Raw genomic sequence first — 17,659 nt, forward strand, 5'->3', positions numbered from 1 at the left:
CAGGCCTTGGCGCCGTCACAGGGCGCCCCGCAAGGCCGCAGGCGATATGAACCTCCTGGCGCCCGTGCGGAGGGACCGCATCCTGGCGGAGCTGCCCCAGGTAGGCGCCAGGGCCACGTCGGGTTTCTGCCTGCAGCCGGGCGTGGGCGGGGAGAAGGCGGCACCAGACCCGTTAGAGGAACGCGCCCAACCCTGCTGACTGCGGGCGAGGCCTCGGCTTCTGGGTGGTCCGCCATCCACCCCAGCCTTTCCCTTCCCACCCCACCTGGTTCCTTGGCTGTGGGACAGGGACCTGAAGTGGCTGAGCTCCTTCTCTTCCAACACTCAGTGCCTGAGGAAGGAGGCCGCTTTGCACATGCACAAAGACTTCCACCCCCGCGTCACTTGCGCCTGCCAGGAGCACCGGACAGGCACCGTGGGGTGAGTTAGGGAACGCTGAAGTCATAGCAAGGGTACGGGTGCGTGCATCCCCTTGGGGCATCATTTCAGCGTGGTCCCATTTACGCCTCTGGGCTGTCCCTTTTCTTCCAACAAGTTTGTTGGCCCTTGCTGAGTGGGATAGAAAGTGTCCAGCAAGGGGCCGTGGACACATACCACCCACTGAGCCCGAAGGCAGGAGACGCTCTGTGACTCCAGGGATGAGTCTCACTGTAGGTTGAAAGAAGTAATGCTAGTAACAGTTGCTGTCCTCTCCTGAGCACTGCTGGGCATGGTGTTGCACTCCCTCAATCCTAGCACTTGGAGGTTGATGTACCCCAACCTGGGCTACAGAGGTTAAGGTAGGAAGATCACTGCAAGTTCAAGGTCAGCCTGGGCTACAGAGCAAGTTTTAAAGCCAGCTTGAACTACATAGTGAGATCTGTATCAAAAACAAACAAAAAAGGACGGTGTGGTGGAGCATGCCTGTAATCCCAGCACTTGGGAGGCTGAGGCAGGAGCATCGCTGTGAGTTCGAGACCAGCTTGGACTACATAGTGAGTTCCAGGTCAGTCTCAACTACATAGTGAGACCCTGTCTCAAAAAAAGCAAACAAACAAACGAACAAACAAGATCTTGAGTATTTACTGTGTGACAGGCAGTGTGTTAGCTGATATCAATGTCTTTTATTAAATGGAAAACATCACTAAAGATGCATAGATTTCAGAGATGTTTAAATGGAGGGGCAATGTTTTAGAAGATAGGATATTTATGACATTTTAACCTTCACAGCAATTCAAGGAATTACGTATTAAGTTTCCTCTTAACAAGCGTGCAGGGCAAGGTGGTGCATGTCTGTACTCCTTCACTTGGGAGGCTGAGGCACAAGGATTGCTGTGAGTTTGAGGCCAGCCTGGACTAGGAAGTAATGCTGAGCATGGTGGCACATGCCTGTACTCCCAGCACTTGGGAGGCAGAGGCAGGAGGATTGCGTGAGTTCAAGGCCAGCCTGAACTACACAGTGAAACCCTGTCTCAAAAAAAAAAAAAAAAAAAAGAAAGAAAGAAAGAAAGTGAGTTCAAGACCAGTTTTTTTGAGACTTTGTCTCAAAAATCCAAGAAAAGACAAACAAACAAACAAAATGTTGAAACTAATGCTCAGAAAAAGTATAGTCACCTGTCCAAAGTGACACAGCTAATCGGGTGGCAGTAAGCTCAGTGTAGAGAGCTTAGCTAGCATGTGCAAAAAGCCTTGGTTGGGGTCCATCCTTAGCAGCACAAAAAAACAGTAATGACGAACTCCTGAACTCCCGAGGATGAAAACTGGTGTCCACTCTTGTGTCCAGCAGATTTAAAATCTCCAAAGTCATTGTTGTGGGGGACCTGTCGGTGGGGAAGACTTGCCTCATTAATAGGTAAGGGAGTGTTGAGCTTGGCTAGACTGGGTTGGGCAGGGTGGGGCGAAGCCTAGCCATTTGGGCTCAGCTACACAGCTCACAGTACCTGGTGCCTCCTCAGGTTCTGCAAAGACACTTTTGATAAGAATTACAAGGCAACCATTGGAGTGGATTTTGAGATGGAGCGGTTTGAGGTGTTGGGGGTCCCCTTCAGTCTCCAGCTGTGAGTGCTTCCCCCACCCCCTCCCGCTGTGTTTACCTTGGTACCTACACCCCTGCCCCAGCCCCACTGTCCACTTCCCTGGGCTCTGTTCTCCTTCCTCCCAGTTGGGACACTGCTGGACAGGAGAGGTTTAAATGCATTGCGTCAACCTACTACCGAGGAGCTCAAGGTAAGGGCTTGGCCCAGTGGGGCCGAGGGTCCAAGAGAGCGCACCTGGCCTCAATGTGAGCTGGTGTGGCAGTGGTGTGTTCCCTCCTGACCTGGGACTGTTTCTGCCACTCTTCCAGCCATCATCATTGTCTTCAACCTAAATGATGTGGCGTCTCTGGAACATACCAAGTATGTGCGAGTGGATCCAGAAAGGGAAGGTTCTGAAGAGAAGCTGGTTAGGGGAGAAGAATGCACGGGGGTGGGGATGTAGCTCAGAAGAGAGCACGAGTGCAATGTGCACCAGGCCCTGGATTCCATCCCCAGCACTTCAAACAAAGGAAAACAACCATGGCAGGGAGTAGCTGGGCTGTGAGTGCGGGTGGGACGGACCTGTCTGGGCTCTCTCCTTCCTCACGCCTGTCCCCCATCTGGCCAGGCAGTGGCTTGCCGATGCGCTCAAGGAGAATGACCCTTCCAGTGTGCTTCTCTTCCTCGTGGGTTCCAAGAAGGACCTGAGTGTGAGTGTTCACGTGTCAGTGGGGGACCTTCCAGTCTAGGGAGTGGCCCCCATCTGAAGCACACGCCTTCCCACAGACGCCTGCACAGTACATACTCATGGAGAAAGATGCCCTGAAGGTGGCTCAAGAGATTAAGGCTGAGTTCTGGGCAGTCTCCTCTCTCACTGGTGAGTGTCAGGCCTCTGGATCCCTGCCTGCTTCTCCTCTCCTTCTACACTTGTAGCTGTCCCAAGTGCCCCAGACCTGGTGCTGCCCCTGACACCCGTGTGCTCCCCATGTCAGGTGAAAACGTCCGGGAATTCTTCTTCCGTGTGGCAGCACTGACCTTTGAGGCCAACGTACTGGCTGAGCTGGAGAAATCAGGGGCCCGGCGCATTGGGGATGTTGTCCGTGAGTGTTTGCCTGGTTGAGGGTGGCCAAAAGCAAGGGAAGTCTCCTGACCTGCTTCACAGATTCCCACCCTTTTGCAGGCATTAACAGCGATGACAGCAATCTCTACCTAACTGCCAGCAAGAAGAAGCCCACATGCTGCCCCTGAGGGGCGAGGAGACTATCCAGAGACTGCTGTCCGTGGGGCACTGCAACTCCCTAACCTCAGAGCTTGGCCTCTGGATGTTTGCACTGATTTTTTCTAGACCAAAGAGCAGCCATCGGTGGCAGTAACCCTGCCAGGGGCCGATGGGACCTTGCAGATCACCCCCAGGCATCATACCAAAGACTGACGGCCCTCCCACGCCTCTGGAGGTTCTCCTGCCAGGGGAGCAATGTCCCTGCTGCTTCTGCCCAGCCTTTGCGTATGAGGATACTTAATGATTCCAGCCCAACACTGTGCCTTATGCATTAAAATCTTTGCTAGCAGTTGTGGGTAGACTCCTTTGCTGAGAGTGCAGGATTTGTAGTGAGAGCTGTAAGGATATTTGGGACTGGAGTGAGCCCCCTGTGGAGATTTTAATCGTGCTTGGCTCCTGGGCAGGTCTCAGGCAGGTTGGGGAGATCAGAGAAGAGGTTTAGGGTGCTGACCAGACCTTCGCAGGGTAAGATCTAAAGAGCTGGTTTTGAGCACCTTCTCTTCTGTCCTGTCCCCCAATGCTTCCTACTTGATATTTATACCTACATTTCCACCATTTTTTTTTTTTTTTTTGGAACTGGGGTCCAAACTTGTGACCTTGCGCTTGTGAGGCAGGTGGTGGCACTACTACTAAATCCCTACCCGGTTTGTGTCTTATTTTGAGATAGTGTCTCACCCTGTAGTCTAGGCTGGTCTTGAACTCACTATGTAGCCCAAGCTGGCTTTGAACTCTCGGTGTCCCTTCTGCCTCTGCCTCAAGTGCTGAAACTATAGGCATGAGCCACCATGCCCAGCTTCTGCTTTCTTTCTTTAAAAAAGTTTCCCCGTGGCTGGGGTTGTAGCTCAGTGGTAGAGCACTAGCTTGGGCAATACCCTGGGTTCCATCCCCAGCACTATAAAATGTTTAGAAGAAAGAAAATAGATGATGGAGTTTTGGACACTTTATAGGTTGACCCTATGGCCTGGAGAAGGTAGGAGCTTTGGGTCTTATTTAGAAAAATTTTTGAGTCAAGACCTACTTTTTTTTTGAGACTAGTTCTCACTACGAAGTTCAGCTGGCCTTGAACTTACTATGTGGTACAGGCTGTCTTCAAACTCATGGTGATCCTTCTCCTTCAGCCTCCCAAGTGCTGGGATTGCAGGTGTGTGTCTCTGGGTCCAGCTTGGACCTACTGTATCTTTATATCCTTATAATACAACTCCAATACTGATAAAAATGCAGGCAAATCAGTTATCTTCTGGGCATCAGTTTTCCAACCTATTAAATGAGGTCAGTAATACTGAATTCAGGAAGTGTGTGACAGAAATAAGAGAAAGTACCAGCAGAGGCTGAAGGCATTTGCTTAGTAGTAGAACACTGCTTAGCATGTTCAAGGCCCTGGTAAATTCTCCAGCATTGAAAACAAGACAAAACAAAATCCTAGCCGGGGATGTAGTTTAGTGGCACTGTGCCTGCCTGGCATGTGCAAGGTCCTGAATTTGATCCCCAATACAAAGAAAAAAGAAAAAGAAAATCTCAGCTGGGTGTGGTGGAGCATGCTTGTAATCCCAACATTCTGGGAGGCTGAGGCAGGAAGATCACAAGTTTGAGCCCAGACTGCAATTTAGTGTTTTAGTGAGACCCAAAATAAACAGTTAAAAGGGCTGGAGATGTGCTCAGCGTGAAGGCTCCAGGTTCAATACCCAGTAGCACAAAAAATAAAGTACTAACACAGAAAGAAGTCAAACGTTTTATTATAACTACTGTTATGTGAGGAAGAGTGATAAAGCCCCTGGCTTTCTGTTGAACAGCATCTGACCCCAAGTCACAAATTGGCTGGCAGTTCCCCAGACATCCAGGCCAAGAAGGGACACATGTGGCCTCCCGACACTCTGGGAAGTTAAGGAAGGTTAAGATTTGAACACTGATCCTGGCTCCCGGTCAGCAAGTGTTCTTCCCATCCCCTGCCTAGTTCCTTTCCTACCCAGCCACTGTTCAGGAAGGGCTGGCTGTTCTGTAACCCTCCCTCTGCTTCCCCTCCCTACTGGATCCAGATTCTAGAGCTACAGTGGGAGGAGGATCTGGGCAGTGGTCATACTCTCGGGAGTTGGTTCTGGAGGAAAAGATGGCATTAGCAATATCAAGTGGAAAAAACAAAACAAAACCCATCATCCCTTTTCCCTCTCTGCCCTTTGAGGCATCCTCACTTTGGAAGCTGAAGAGGAGGAATTGAGAGGTGAGGTGTGTGGAATGTTGGTGAGGCCTCTTAATTCCTTCACATTGTAATTTTTTCCATCTCTGCACTTCATAGCACTGGGCTTCTCAACCTTGCTCTGCACAGAGGCTGTTAACTCAAGGTGTAAAGTGTGCATCACAGTCCTGGTGTTTGTGGCTTGAGCTGTGGGGAGTTCTGTTTTTGTTTTTTGTTTTGTATCGGGAATCAAACTCAGGACCTTGCTTTTTTTTTTTGGTTTTTTTGAGACAGGGTCTCACGATGTAGTTGAGTCTGACCTGGAACTCACTATGTAGTCCAGGCTGGTCTCGAACTCCCAGCGACCCTCCTGCCTCAGCCTCCCGATTGCTGGGATTACAGGCATGCGCCACCATGCCCAGCTTTTTGTTTTTTCAGGACCTTGCTTTTGCCAGGCAGGTATGGTGTCACTGAGCTAAATCCCTGGGCCTGTTTTTGGCTTTCTGAGACAAGGCCTCGCTATGTAGATCAGGCTGGCTTTGAACTCACTATGTAGCCCTGGCTGGCTGGGAACTTGTGGTGATTCTCCAGCTTCAGCCTCCCAAGTGCTGGAATTAACTGTCGTGTGCCACTATATCCAGTGGCAGTTCCTTGTTCTGTTGGTGGTGTGGGGCGTGCGCCAATTGTATTGGGCCTGTAGGTGGTGAGCAGATTTTCAGTGAACTGTATGGTACAACATGAAAAGTGTGAATACGGTACTTGAGTGTGAAGGGTGTGTTATTGAAATGAAGTGGACTATGAAGGTAGCCGCTCTCTGGACAGGAAAAGCCAGTGGAGAAACCAACAGACTCTTGGGCAGTAAGGTCTCTAGAACTCGGGAGGGAACGCTGAGAGGTGGCATCAGGCAGCTAGGCGCCACCGTGTCCTCCGAGGGAGAGTTCAGCCATGGACGAAGAGAGCCTGGCCTACCGCTGGAGCCTGAGCAACCACGGAGAAGCCCGGATGCGGGTCCGGGGAGGCTTCGCTCGGTGGGCAGGCAGGGGTGAACTCCGGGCTGCAGCTGCGGCAGAGCGCGAGGTTCCGAGAATGGCCGGGGCGGGGCTGAGACTTGGGGCTGGACCGAGGCCTAGGCCAGGAGCCGAACGAGGGGTGGGACTGAGTGTGACCCAGAGGGACTATGGGGGAGCTGGAGCCTCCGATAAAGAACGCGGCTGACGCTCAGCCTAGGGCGGGAGGGGGAGGGGGTGGGCAGGCATGAAGCGGAGCTAGGGGGTGGTCTGGGGCGCAGCCGAGAGTGGAGCTCCGGGGGAACTGAGGTTCGAGGTTAGACTATGCAAGGAAGAGAACTGTGGAAGAACGGGGCTGAGAACCATGTGGGTGAGGACAACAGTAACGATTGAAAGATGGACCGAGGAAAGTACTGGGCGCGAGGCCGGCACCGGGTACAAGGGAGAGAGCTGCGCTGAGGAGGGGCGGATCAGGGGGTCGGGGCGTGGCTGGGGGCCGGTTCGAGCCCGCCCCGGGGAGGTGGGTCCTGGGGAAGAAGGCGGGGCCAACCACTGGTCTGGGGGCGGGCCCACGTGAGCCGTGGGCCAATGATTGAGGAGGAGTCCTGAGCCCGGGGACGGCGTCCTACAAGCTAAAGTCTGGAGCGGTCGGCTGGAGCCTGTTTGTAGGGTTGGAAGGTAGTTTTGTTGTGTTTACAGCCGCAGGCTCAGGGCACTGGGCTTGGCTGAAGCCCACGGCCCACTGCCACCTAGGCGCCGGGGCTGAGGGCGGGCTGTTCCATTGATCCAGGAAGGGAAGATTTCTGGGAGTTCCACACGTGACATCACAATCGTATCCGGCTGGGGGCGAGAGCAGGAGGCATTTCCAAGGAGACGAGGGTGCAGTCTTTCCTTTACACCCTCTTATTTCCTCCTTCCTTTCCTACTTTTTCCCTTCCTCCCTTCCTCCTTCCTCCCCCTTACCTCCCCACTTCCGCCGCTGTGGTGCCCTTTGCCTGTGCCTCCAGAGCTGGGCGCTCCTCGGCCCGCTGCTGACAGGGAGGATTCTGTACTGATGAGCATCACCTGTGAGTTTTGAGTTAGGCTTTTGCCTTGAGCTTAATGCTGCACCAAGGGACACAAGCTCCGTCTACAAGAGACGCCCCCCCCATTTCTTACGAAGTCCCTTGTGTCACTGCTGGTGCAGTCAGCACGTCTTTGTTCTCTCTGGAACTCAAGGACACTCAGGCCTGAGGAGAGTTAGTCTTTTCCTTGGCCTTCCCTCCCCTTCACAAATAGCTGATGGCTGTCAGAGTCTGTTGGAGAGTGAGTCGGTGGAAAACACTCTGACTGCACAGGACCACCTCTCCATGGTGACTGAGCGAACAGAGCCAGCAGAATTTCCGTCCAGGCCCAGACTCAGGCACTTACCTCAATGGCCTTAGGGTACAGGCAGGATAAGGGAGAATGCAGTTAGGATTAGGAGGGTGAGAAATTAGTGTTGATGTGGTTTGAAGACTTGGTTGTAGCACTCATGACCTAGAGTAACCCTTTATATTTATGTGTATCTCTCCAGCCAACAGTAAACAGGGCTGAAGGTGTACAGGCTATGAAGCCAGGAAAACCTGGGTTTGAATGATTCTTCTGCTGTCAGCCTATTTCTGGGCAAATTACTTATTCTCTCTGAGCCTGTGTCCCTATCCATAGAAATTTAAAGACATATTTTAAAGTCCAGCACAGCACCTGGTAATGTGAAAGTGGTCAATTATCTACCTTGGTGGTAGAATGCTTGCCTAAAATGGACGAGGGCCTTGGGTTCAGTCTGCAGCACCACCCCCCATGTCCTGAGGTTTGAACTTTGGACAGAACTTCAATACCTCTGTGGCTCCAGTAGACAGGAATTTAGTCTGTTTTGAGACAGGGTCTTAATATGTAATTCAGGCTGGCCTTCATCTCATTATGTAGCTCAGGGTGGCCTTGAACTCAGTGCCTGAACTATATAGCACCTGAGACCCTGTCTAAAAAGACAAAACAAAGCCAAGTGTGGTGGCACATGCCTGTAATTCCAGCACTCAGGAGGCTGAGGCAGGAGGATTGCTGTGAGTTCGAGACCAGCCTGGGCTACATAGTGAATTCCAGGTCATTCTCAACTACATAGTGAGAGACCCTGACTCAAAAAACCCAAAAAACAACAAAACAAAAAAAAACCCCAAAAACCTAGGGCCAGGGATTTAGCTCAGTGGTACTGCCATGTGCCTCGCAAGTGCAAGGTTCCGAGTTCCATCCCTGGTGTCCCTCCCCTAAAAAATTAAAAAAACACAACTCCTGTTTTGAAAGGATGAGGGGACTATGCATGGCAGAAGTAACAGCAGTTACAGAATGTTTTGTTTAAGAGGCTGAGGCCAGTTTGGACTACATAGTGAGACCCTATCTCAAAAGACAAAGTTCTGGGGCTGGGGATTTAGCTCAGTGGCACAGTGCCTGCCTGGCAAATGCAAGGTCTTGAGTTCGATCCCCGGTACCAAACAAAAGAAAGACAAAGTTCTATTTAAATGTCAGGTATGGTGGTTCCGTGCCTATAATCCCAGCTACTTGGGAGTCTGGATCAGGAGGATCACAAGTTAAAGGACACCCTTGGTAACTTCGCAAGATTCTCTTTCAAAGAATAAGCCAGGCATGGTGGCACATGCCTGTAATTCTAGCACTAGGGAGACTGAGGCAGGAGGTGCACCATGAGTTCGAGGCAAGCTTGGGTTACACAGTGAGTTCAATACCAGCCTGAACTACAAAACGAGACCATCTCAATTTTTTAAAAAAAGGCTGGAGGTAAGGCTCAGGTTAGAACTTTTGCCCAGCATGCAACAAGGCCCTAGGTTCAATCCCCAGCTCTGTATGCCACCCCCCACCAAAAGAAAGTTTTGTTTAAAAAGATGTTTATAGGGCCAGGGATTTAGCTCAGTGGTTCTGTCACCTGCCTCACAAACATAAGGTCCTGAGTCCAATCCCTGGTATCCAAAAACAAAAACAACAAGATGTTTATAGTCTGTAAAGGGAGTGGGTGGTAAGAGCAAGTAGAGGGAGAAGGTAAACTGGGCAAAGTGGTGCACACTTGTAATTCTAGCACTTAGGGAGGCTAAGGCAGGAGGATCCCAAATAAGAGTCCTGCCTGGACAACTTAATGAGGCTCTGTCTTTAAGTAAATAAATAGGGAGAGGGTGCCATTCTGGCCAGTACCTGTAGTATAAATACTGGGGCCAGGATGCTGGAAGGCACCTCATTCCCAAGGTAGAGCTGATATGAGCAGAAGCAGCCACAGGAAGTAATGGTGAAATTATTTGCCAAGAGGAACAGTAGCAGAGTAAGAGTTCCCAGAAAGTGCCTGAAGTCCTTCATTTACTTAATACATTTTGAGTACTTATTCTGCTTTGGAAAACAGGAGGAGCTGGGCTGGGGATGTAGCTCAGTGGCGCAGTGCCTCCCTGGCAAGCACAAGGCCCTGAGTTTGATTCCCAGTACCAAAAAAGAGGAAAAAAGACAAAAAATAGGAGTTGATCAAGACCTGTAAAAGAATGATCAAGTGCTACTGAAGATGTGCTGCTGAAGACCCCAAGCAGTCAGCTTTATTATTATTATTTTTTTGAAACAGGGTCTTGCTATGTAGTTTGAACTCTATGTAGCCCAGGCTGGTCTTGATCTAGCAGGAATCTTCTTGCATCGGCTTCTCAAGTGCTGGGATTATAGGTGTGTGCCACTGCATCTGGCAGCTTCCTTTTGTTTTTGTTTTTGGAGACAGGACCCAGCTATGTAGTTCAGGCTGGGCTTGAACTCAATCCTCCGCTGGGATTTCAGGTGTCCACCACCACGCCCAGCCATTTCCCTTTCTTAAGCAGTCTCCAATCTTCAAAGGACAGACCTATGACTCAGATGTAGCTTAGTGATAGGGCTCTTCCCTCACTTGTTTGAGGCCCTAGATTCAATCCCCAGCACATCAGAAAGTTGGAGGTCACTTATGATACCTCACTGACCAGGGTCTGCACTTGAGGGACAAGTTCTGGAGCTGCCCTCCCATGCCTCCATCCTAACTCCTAATCATAACCACAGCTTCAGCGGTGCTCCTCCAAGAAGTCTTCCATAGTCCTTGCTCATATCTGCAGTCTTGGCAGATGGCCCTTACTCTGTGCTCCCTCTATCTGCGTTACAGTACTTTTGTGAACCTCCCTTGCTCGCATCTCCTCCCCTCCTCCCTCAGCTCTGACAGCAGGAACTGTTAGTTTTTTTGGTACTGGGGATTGAACTCGGGACCTTGCGCTTGCAAAGCAGGCAGGAGAACCACTGAGCTAAATCCCTGGCCTGTTTTAGTTTTTTTGAGACAAGTCTATGTAACCCAGGATGGCCTTGAACTCCCAGAGATCCTCCTGCCTCAGCCTCCCACACCTGGCTGTGTGTGTGTGTGTTTTTTTTTTGAGACAGGGTCTCACTGTGTAGTTGAGACTGACCTGGAACTCACTATGTAGCCCAGGCAGGTCTTCAACTCAGTGATCCTCCTGCCTCAGCCTCCCGAGTGTGTTGTTCTTTTTTAAGTCTCTGCATCTCTTTGGTGAATAGTGGCATGGGGAGGGAGCTGCTACTGCCACTGCCACTGCCACTGTGTACTTTCTCAGATATAAACAGGTTACCCAGCTGGGAGAGAAGACATCCGCTGCCTGGGGTGGCGCCTAGCACTGATGCATCTACCTTCCTTGAAGGTGGGTCTAGGAGAGCTCTGGCCTCGGGTCCTACCACTCCTTAGGAAAGCTGGTCCCCTGGTGGAAGGGTGTGTTTGGTTCAGAAGGGGTTACCAGCTGCCCCCTTCTCACCCTGTTCCCTACAGATGCATAAGAGGGTCCCTCCCTGAGGTGGGAGATTTAGCTCAGTGGTTCCACTGCCTGCCTCACAAACACAAGGTCCCGAGTTTGATCCTAAGTGCCTTCTTTAAGCCTGATCACATTACCCATTTCCTTTGTAGAGCTTTTCTTAGGGGGTAGTGGGGGGGCGGGATACAGGGTCTTGCTATGTAGTTCAGGCTGGTCTGAAACTGTGAGCCTATTGCCTCAGACTTCCCAAGTGCTGGGATTACAGGTAGGAGTCACTCCGCCCAGCTCCTCTGTAGAGCCCTTGATTGTATACAAATACCTTTCACATGTATGAATAGAGTCCTCCCCCAAACCCTGCAAAGCAGGTATTACTACCTAAGGAAATGGAAGCTCAGAGAAGGAAAGCAATTTGCCCTAGGTCACCCAGCTAGTAAGTGAGCCAAGACCGAACTTGGGCCTGCCTCCCAAGCACAGGGCACATGGTGCTGTGCTGCTTTTGTCCTGTTCAGCAGGGCCAGGGAAATGAGGTAGGGATGATATTCAAGGTCCTGCCACACATGTCTCCCCATTCCCCCATTCCAGGAAAGAGAAAAGGGTGTAGGAAGAAAGGAAAGGTCACCGAGTACGTTGGCGTAGGTTAACAGTGGGGACCTTCAGGGGAGAGTCTGAGGCCACTCTGCTGTCTCACCTCTCCAGCACTTTTTGGCCACCTGGCCTTCCACAGGCATGGCCTGGGTTAATTCCAGGCTGGTGGCCAGCATGAGGTCTCGCCTCAGTTCTAACCATCACGGGAGCTGGATAAAGGCATCGTCCTCATGGCCCATTATGAGGTTTAACGTGGGCCCTCTCATAAGTGCCAAGGAACTCATCATTGCAGCCCACTTCCTCCCAGGGTGATCCCAAGCCAGGGGCACATGCAAGAAGGTCCCCTGTGCGCTGCCTGGAATGTGAGATCTTGGGCTCCTGGCCCAGGAGAGGCACATGGAGTTACTTAATGGGTTTATGTTTAATCCCATTATGTTTTAGATGGTTCTAAGGGGTGAACTGGAGCCCTAAGCAGGGCCAGAGGTGAAGCAGCAGGAGTGGCCATGGGAGACTCCTACAGCTGAGCAAAGGAGGCAGGAGCCTTTATTCAGGGTGTTTTCCTAATCCTAGTTCCCACTCTAGCAGCTTCTCTGTTTGCCGGAAAGATGGACCTGGCATCTGTGGTGTCTTAACGGGGGGTGCAGGCTGGGGTGGGCTGTTAATTCTTTGGTTCTAGGAGAATGGGAACTTGAGTAAGGAGCAAGGGCAGAATGGAGATGCGTGTGAGAAAGGGAAAAAGTGTCAGGAGAGGGGATGGAAAGGGGCCGGAAGAAGAATGAAAATGGGCAGGAGAGGGTAGAGTGAGAAGGACCAGCCCAAGAGCTGAGTGTGGCGGCGCATGCATTTTTAGAGGTTGAGACAAGAGGATGGCAAATTCTAGGTCAGCCTGGGCAGTTTATGGAATCCCCGTCTCAAAATGAAAAACAGAACAGGCTGGGGATGTCCTGGGTTCCACTCCCAGTACCGGGGGTGGGGGAACCAGGTGTGGTTGCTCATGCCTGTAGTCCCAGCATTTGAGAGGCTGAGGCAGGATTGCCATGAGTTCAGGGCCAGCCTGAACTACAGAGTGAGACCCCACTGCAAAAGAAACAAACAACAGGGGCTGGGGATTTAGCTCAGTGGCACTGCACCTGCTTTGCAAGCACAAGGTCAAGTTTGATCCCCGGTACCAAAAAGAAAGAACAAGAAGGCACACCAGTGGTCAGGTCTGTGCTTCAGGCTTGGGTTGCCACACCATTGCAGGTTTTGGGGCCAGAGCGCATCAGGGCCCAGGAGGGTCAGACAGGCCCAGCAGCTGGTAACTCTGAGCCACTGGGTGAGGGAAGGAGTCAGCAGAAGTCCTGGAAGGTAAACTCCATAGAAGGGAGGGGAGGTGAGTGGCAGGATGTCACGGGGCAGTGAGGGGAATTGGGAGGACCGCCTGTGTATCAGACAGAGCACCACACATTTTCCAAGGAGTCTGCAGGGGCAGGTGGCTTCCTGAAATGGGTGGGGGACAGGGCAGTGTTGTTTCCAGTACTGACAAATATTTGGGTGGGGGCAGATGAATTCAGTGAAGCCTTTATAGACGGAGGATGTCTCTCCTCCCTCAGGTGAATGCAAGGAGTCTGACGGGTGGAAACACAAACAGTGTTCTGGGCACATCATCCACCCCTTCTCTGACTGTGGTCACCACAACCTGCACCTACATGCTGTCAGCCGCCGTGACTGTGATTCCAGGTGAGGGTACCCTCCTTGGAGGAACCACGGCAGAGCCCAGACTCTCACTGTATCTCCCTGCCTTTGGTTTCCCTCTTCAGCTTTGGCCTGGTACTGGCTAGCCCAGCCCCAGCCTGGAAATCTTATTGTGCTCCAAGAGCAAGAGGGATGTCTTTTGGTGGCCTGGCTAAGGCCGCTGTCCCTTTGGCTTCTCTCTGGATCCCTGGGGGATTGTGGGGGAGCCAGGCTGAGAGTCCCATGTGTGGCAGGCTGAAGGTCTGCTCAGAGAAGGCAAACAGCAGCAGCTCTTGGGACTCGAGCTCAACCTGCTCCCGAGATGTGGGCTCAACCTGCTTCAACATCATCCAGAACCCTTGCTTTCCACTCATCCCAGAGGAAGAGTGTGTGGAGCGATTCTGGTATGGCTGGTGAGTGCTGGCAGGCTGCGGGAGGAGACTGCAGGGATTCCACTCTCTGTCAACCTTCCCTTCATAACCCCTTCCTCCCAGGCGCAAAAGCTATAGGCCTGTCTCTGTGACAGTGATCCACCATCCCATCCACCATGAGTGTGAGACAGATGACCTAAATGAGGAAGAAGAGGAGGGAGAGGAGGAGGAAGAAGAAAGCAAGCCTTCCATCCCAACCCAGGTGGGACCCATTGTTACACCCACTGACCCAGGCAAGGGCACAATCCCTGGTGCTCCTGACTCAGCAGCACCCATCACCATCTGGCGCTCTGAGAGCCCCATAGGGAAAAGCCAGGGCAATAAGGTGACCAAGAAGGTAAAGAAGAAAAAGGAAAATGAGAAAGACAAAGAGGAGGAAATGACAGATGAGAAGGCAAAGCTGAAGAAAAAAGCCAAGAAGGGCAAGTTGATGAAGAAGAAAAGTCCAATGAAATCAGAGTCTTCACCTGCAGATTTGAGCCATTCATTAAGCCCAAGAGAGTTGGCCCGGATGTCAGAGTCCAGTCCAGAAAGCCGAAGAGATCTGGAGAATGAAGACAGTTACCATAACAGGAGACAGGAGGAGCCCTCCAGTGAGGATATCATGGAGTCATCATCACCCAGAAAAAGAGAGAAGAGCACCACCCAGGCCAAGAAGAATGGGACAAAGACCTCTTCTCAAGCCAAGAAGGTGACCAAGAGGAAATCTCCCCCAGTCTCCAACCCCAATCTCAGTTGAAGGCAGGGTGAAGAATAAATGGCATCAAGCCTGTAGCTGACCTCCTGCTGCTGTTCTTCCAACAGGGTTACTTCTTAGAGGCAGTGGGCTCTGGGAATACTGGGGCCAAGGGTCAGGGACTGCAGGGCTATTCTAAGGGCAATACAGCTTCCAGGAAGTCCATGGGAAGACAGATGAAAGGCAAACAGCGGCATAGCTGCCTCTCTGTAACATCTTAGACCAGGGTGGAAGAGTACCACTGGGGATGGGCTTTCTGTCCCTGGAAGACTGGTACGTGTGAAACCCACTTCTGGGACAGGGCAGCACTGTGCAGCAATACCAGCAATAAACTGAACCTTTTCACCCTCTCTGCCACTATGCCTGACCTTTCCCTCCCTAAGTGATTTTAGGGAAGGTGCACATGATACCACAGGGGACGTGACCTTCCTGGCTGGTGTAGTTCTGTTCCTGCCAGATCCTTGTAGACCTTTTGTGCCTAAGACAAAACTGAGTTCCCAGCAGCAGGCCAGCCTGCTTCCTCTGGCTCTTGCCAACACACAGCTGAAGATGTCCTGAATGAAGGGGAGGGAAGCTCACCAAGTCTAGGAAGCAGTGGCTTTTTCTGACTCCTTTGCTTTGCCCTAAGCAGAGGAAAGGGAGGGAGAAGCCTCACTGTTCCAGCACTGACTCACAAAGCTGAAATGAAGCCCTTGTGAGAAAACTGGATTCAGAACAGAAACGCAGTGGTGGTGGGGGAGAGAAACTGGACTGGAGCCAGAGGCTGTGGAAAATGGTCTCCCCTGCAACTTATCAGTTCCCCTTCCCCAGGCCTCTGTGTTGGTGTGGGGTCATCGCAAGCACCCATGTGTGGGGCAGAAAACCCCTAATTACTTATATGTCAGAGACAAAGAACAGCTGAGTAGGGGCCGGGGATTTAGCTCAGTAGCACCACGCCTGCCTTGAAAACAAGTTCCTGAGTTTGATCCCTGGTACTGCAACAAACAAGAATGAATGAACAAAGGGAAGAAAGAGTAGTACAGGGGCTCAAGTTGAGAAACCTAGATTGCCCTTTCTTCATCAAACAGGGAAAACCAGTGAGTGGCACAGCAGACGGGCAGCTGCATGTGTGTGTAACAGTAGCTCCTATTTATGAAGCACAGGGCACTGGGCTAAGCAGTTGATACCTGCCATGTCCTCACAGCAGGCTGATAACACAGGTGTCACCATCTCCCTTTCAATTTTAGTATATGTACTGCCCAAATGAGCACACCATCTCCCTTTGAGATAGGAAAGCCAGTTTAACCCAATAAAAGCTGGCACAGGATCATAGACTCAGAAGGGCAGGATGGTGACCTTGGGCAGTCTGAAGCAGAAGCTGCCTATTCTCTGAATGCTCACTTCTCTGAGGATGAGAAGAGGGACTCACTCAGGGGGACCTCAAGAGCTTTTAGCTCTGCTTTGAAAGCCACTTGTCCAAGAGCAGACAGCTGGAGAGAGGCTTTAGCGAGTGCTCTGTAGAAACACTGTTTATTCAAATGACAAGCAGGAAGCGCAGTGGCAGCAGGTGGGTGACCAGGCAGGGGCTGGTAGGTCAGCACTGTTCCCTTATGTCCCCCACAGTCCTGCTTTGACAGCCACCAGGATGAGAAACACTTTCCCTCCTGCCCCAAACTGAATAAATAGCATCCCTCTCCCCATAAGGGCTGGGGGAAACACACGTACTGAGCTTGGTGCCCCATCACAGCCCAGAGTCAGGTGAGGGCAGAAGCTCAAAATGGCTTGTATGGAGAATACAAAACTGCTCCACTCTCTCTTCTTCCTCCTCCCTGCCACATTCCCAGCCTGGTCCCAGGACAGGTGGTAGATGAGGGTCTGAAGTGGGAAAATTGCTGCCTGGTATACACTGAGCTCAAGCTCACAAGTCTGTCACCAATCCAGGTTGACTACCAAAGAGAATGCCACTTCAGACCACTTATGGACAAAAAAAGAGGGGCAGAGAGTGAGGCAGTGGCAGGCTTTTCACAGCCTTAGAGGTAACCAGAGTCCGAAAAGCAGGCCTCCTACCGATCCATCTCGTCCAGGAGTGGGGTGGCATCTCCAGCAATGGACATGGGGGTGCTTTCGATCATGGGACTGGGGGACGGCCGAGGTGTTAGCCGCTGCTTCTGTTTCCGCCGTTCTGCCTCCTTCTCTTGCAGCCACTGCTCTGCCATCTTTCCCCAGTCTATGGCTGCATGGCTGTTGGACCTGAGAGGGGAAGGAAGGGCCTTTGAGATAATACTCTTCTGGGGCTCGCTGGAAGCCTTTCCACTAGTCACTGGTGAGTGTTCACCTTCACAGAAAGAGACCGAGCATAGGCAGTAGCCTCTCTGCTGTGGCAAAGCAGAAGCAGCAGTGGCCAAATGCCACAATGCCCTTTTGATCTTCTACTATAAATCAAGTCTTCACATAGACCTCAGATCTCAGAGGACCAGGAGCACCTTCGTAGGCTAACCTCCCCTGGTCCTCATGGTAACACCTGTCCCTACCAATAACTTGTTCTATGCAGACATCTGTATACTTACTTTGGCTGCTGCTGCCGTTGCCGGGAGCTGGAGGAGGGCTGGGGCTGGGCCTGGGCAGACTGTGGAGTGGTGCTGGCCTGGAGCTGGTGGTACTGTGGTGTGGTGATGGGTTGGCTTGGGGTCGTGTAGGAATAGCTGGGGGTCATTAGTGGTGTTGCCACGGGCTGCTGGGCTGGTGTTGGGAATACCTGGAGAGGCATGGACAGATCAGTGGAGATGGGTTCTGGGCTTGTTTGGTTTTTATGCAAATTTCTGTCATCTGCAAGGGTGGGCTCAGCACAGAGCTTTGCAACTGAATGGCCCCTGAGCAGAGTGTGGTCCTGAGGAGCAGGAGAAGCCTAGCAGTCTGGCACAGGCATGAAAGCC

General features: G+C 51.7%; 3 protein-coding genes across 11 annotated transcripts in view; 2 read left to right on the top strand and 1 right to left on the bottom strand.

Moving 5' to 3' along the window:
- Positions 1-3,976, top strand: part of Rab34 (RAB34, member RAS oncogene family) — a 4,998-nt gene extending 1,022 nt beyond the window's left edge. The window contains exons 3-12 of one of the 3 annotated variants that reach the window (XM_033762881.1): positions 22-100; positions 329-420; positions 1,766-1,831; positions 1,935-2,036; positions 2,141-2,205; positions 2,324-2,375; positions 2,623-2,704; positions 2,781-2,871; positions 2,987-3,094; positions 3,175-3,976. In XM_033762881.1, the coding sequence (XP_033618772.1) occupies positions 22-100; positions 329-420; positions 1,766-1,831; positions 1,935-2,036; positions 2,141-2,205; positions 2,324-2,375; positions 2,623-2,704; positions 2,781-2,871; positions 2,987-3,094; positions 3,175-3,242 (805 nt within the window). In that variant the 3' untranslated portion in view covers positions 3,243-3,976. Of the gene's footprint in view, positions 1-6; positions 101-328; positions 421-1,762; positions 1,832-1,934; positions 2,037-2,140; positions 2,206-2,323; positions 2,376-2,622; positions 2,705-2,780; positions 2,872-2,986; positions 3,095-3,174 lie in introns of those variants that run through there. The other 2 variants (XM_010642300.3, XM_010642301.3) reach the window with 2 other exon arrangements.
- Positions 3,977-6,639: 2,663 nt separating this feature from the next.
- On the top strand, positions 6,640-15,113 carry Proca1 (protein interacting with cyclin A1). Of its 7 annotated transcripts, none has more exons than XM_010642307.3 (5): positions 6,640-6,860; positions 11,091-11,174; positions 13,460-13,586; positions 13,835-13,984; positions 14,075-15,113. In XM_010642307.3, the coding sequence occupies exons 1-5, from the start codon at positions 6,815-6,817 to the stop codon at positions 14,748-14,750; spliced, it is 1,083 nt and encodes a 360-aa protein (XP_010640609.1). In that variant the 5' UTR covers positions 6,640-6,814; the 3' UTR covers positions 14,751-15,113. The 7 variants fall into 7 exon arrangements, with proteins under 7 accessions (XP_010640609.1, XP_019065923.1, XP_010640608.1 ...); XM_010642306.2 differs by having other exon boundaries at positions 6,656-6,860; positions 13,835-13,993; XM_010642309.3 differs by having other exon boundaries at positions 6,661-6,856; positions 13,835-13,993.
- A 1,095-nt stretch (positions 15,114-16,208) lies between these two features.
- The window catches only part of Supt6h (SPT6 homolog, histone chaperone and transcription elongation factor), a 35,051-nt gene continuing 33,600 nt past the window's right edge, over positions 16,209-17,659 (bottom strand). The window contains exons 36-37 of the mRNA XM_010642305.3: positions 17,294-17,481; positions 16,209-16,976 (exon numbers count right to left, since the gene is read on the bottom strand). Of these exons, the coding sequence (XP_010640607.1) occupies positions 16,790-16,976; positions 17,294-17,481 (375 nt within the window). The 3' untranslated portion in view covers positions 16,209-16,789. The remainder of the gene's footprint in view (positions 16,977-17,293; positions 17,482-17,659) is intronic.

This window comes from Fukomys damarensis, unplaced genomic scaffold, assembly GCF_012274545.1.
Source record: "Fukomys damarensis isolate Sample0158 unplaced genomic scaffold, DMR_v1.0_HiC HiC_scaffold_13, whole genome shotgun sequence".
Taxonomy (NCBI): Eukaryota; Metazoa; Chordata; class Mammalia; order Rodentia; family Bathyergidae; genus Fukomys; species Fukomys damarensis.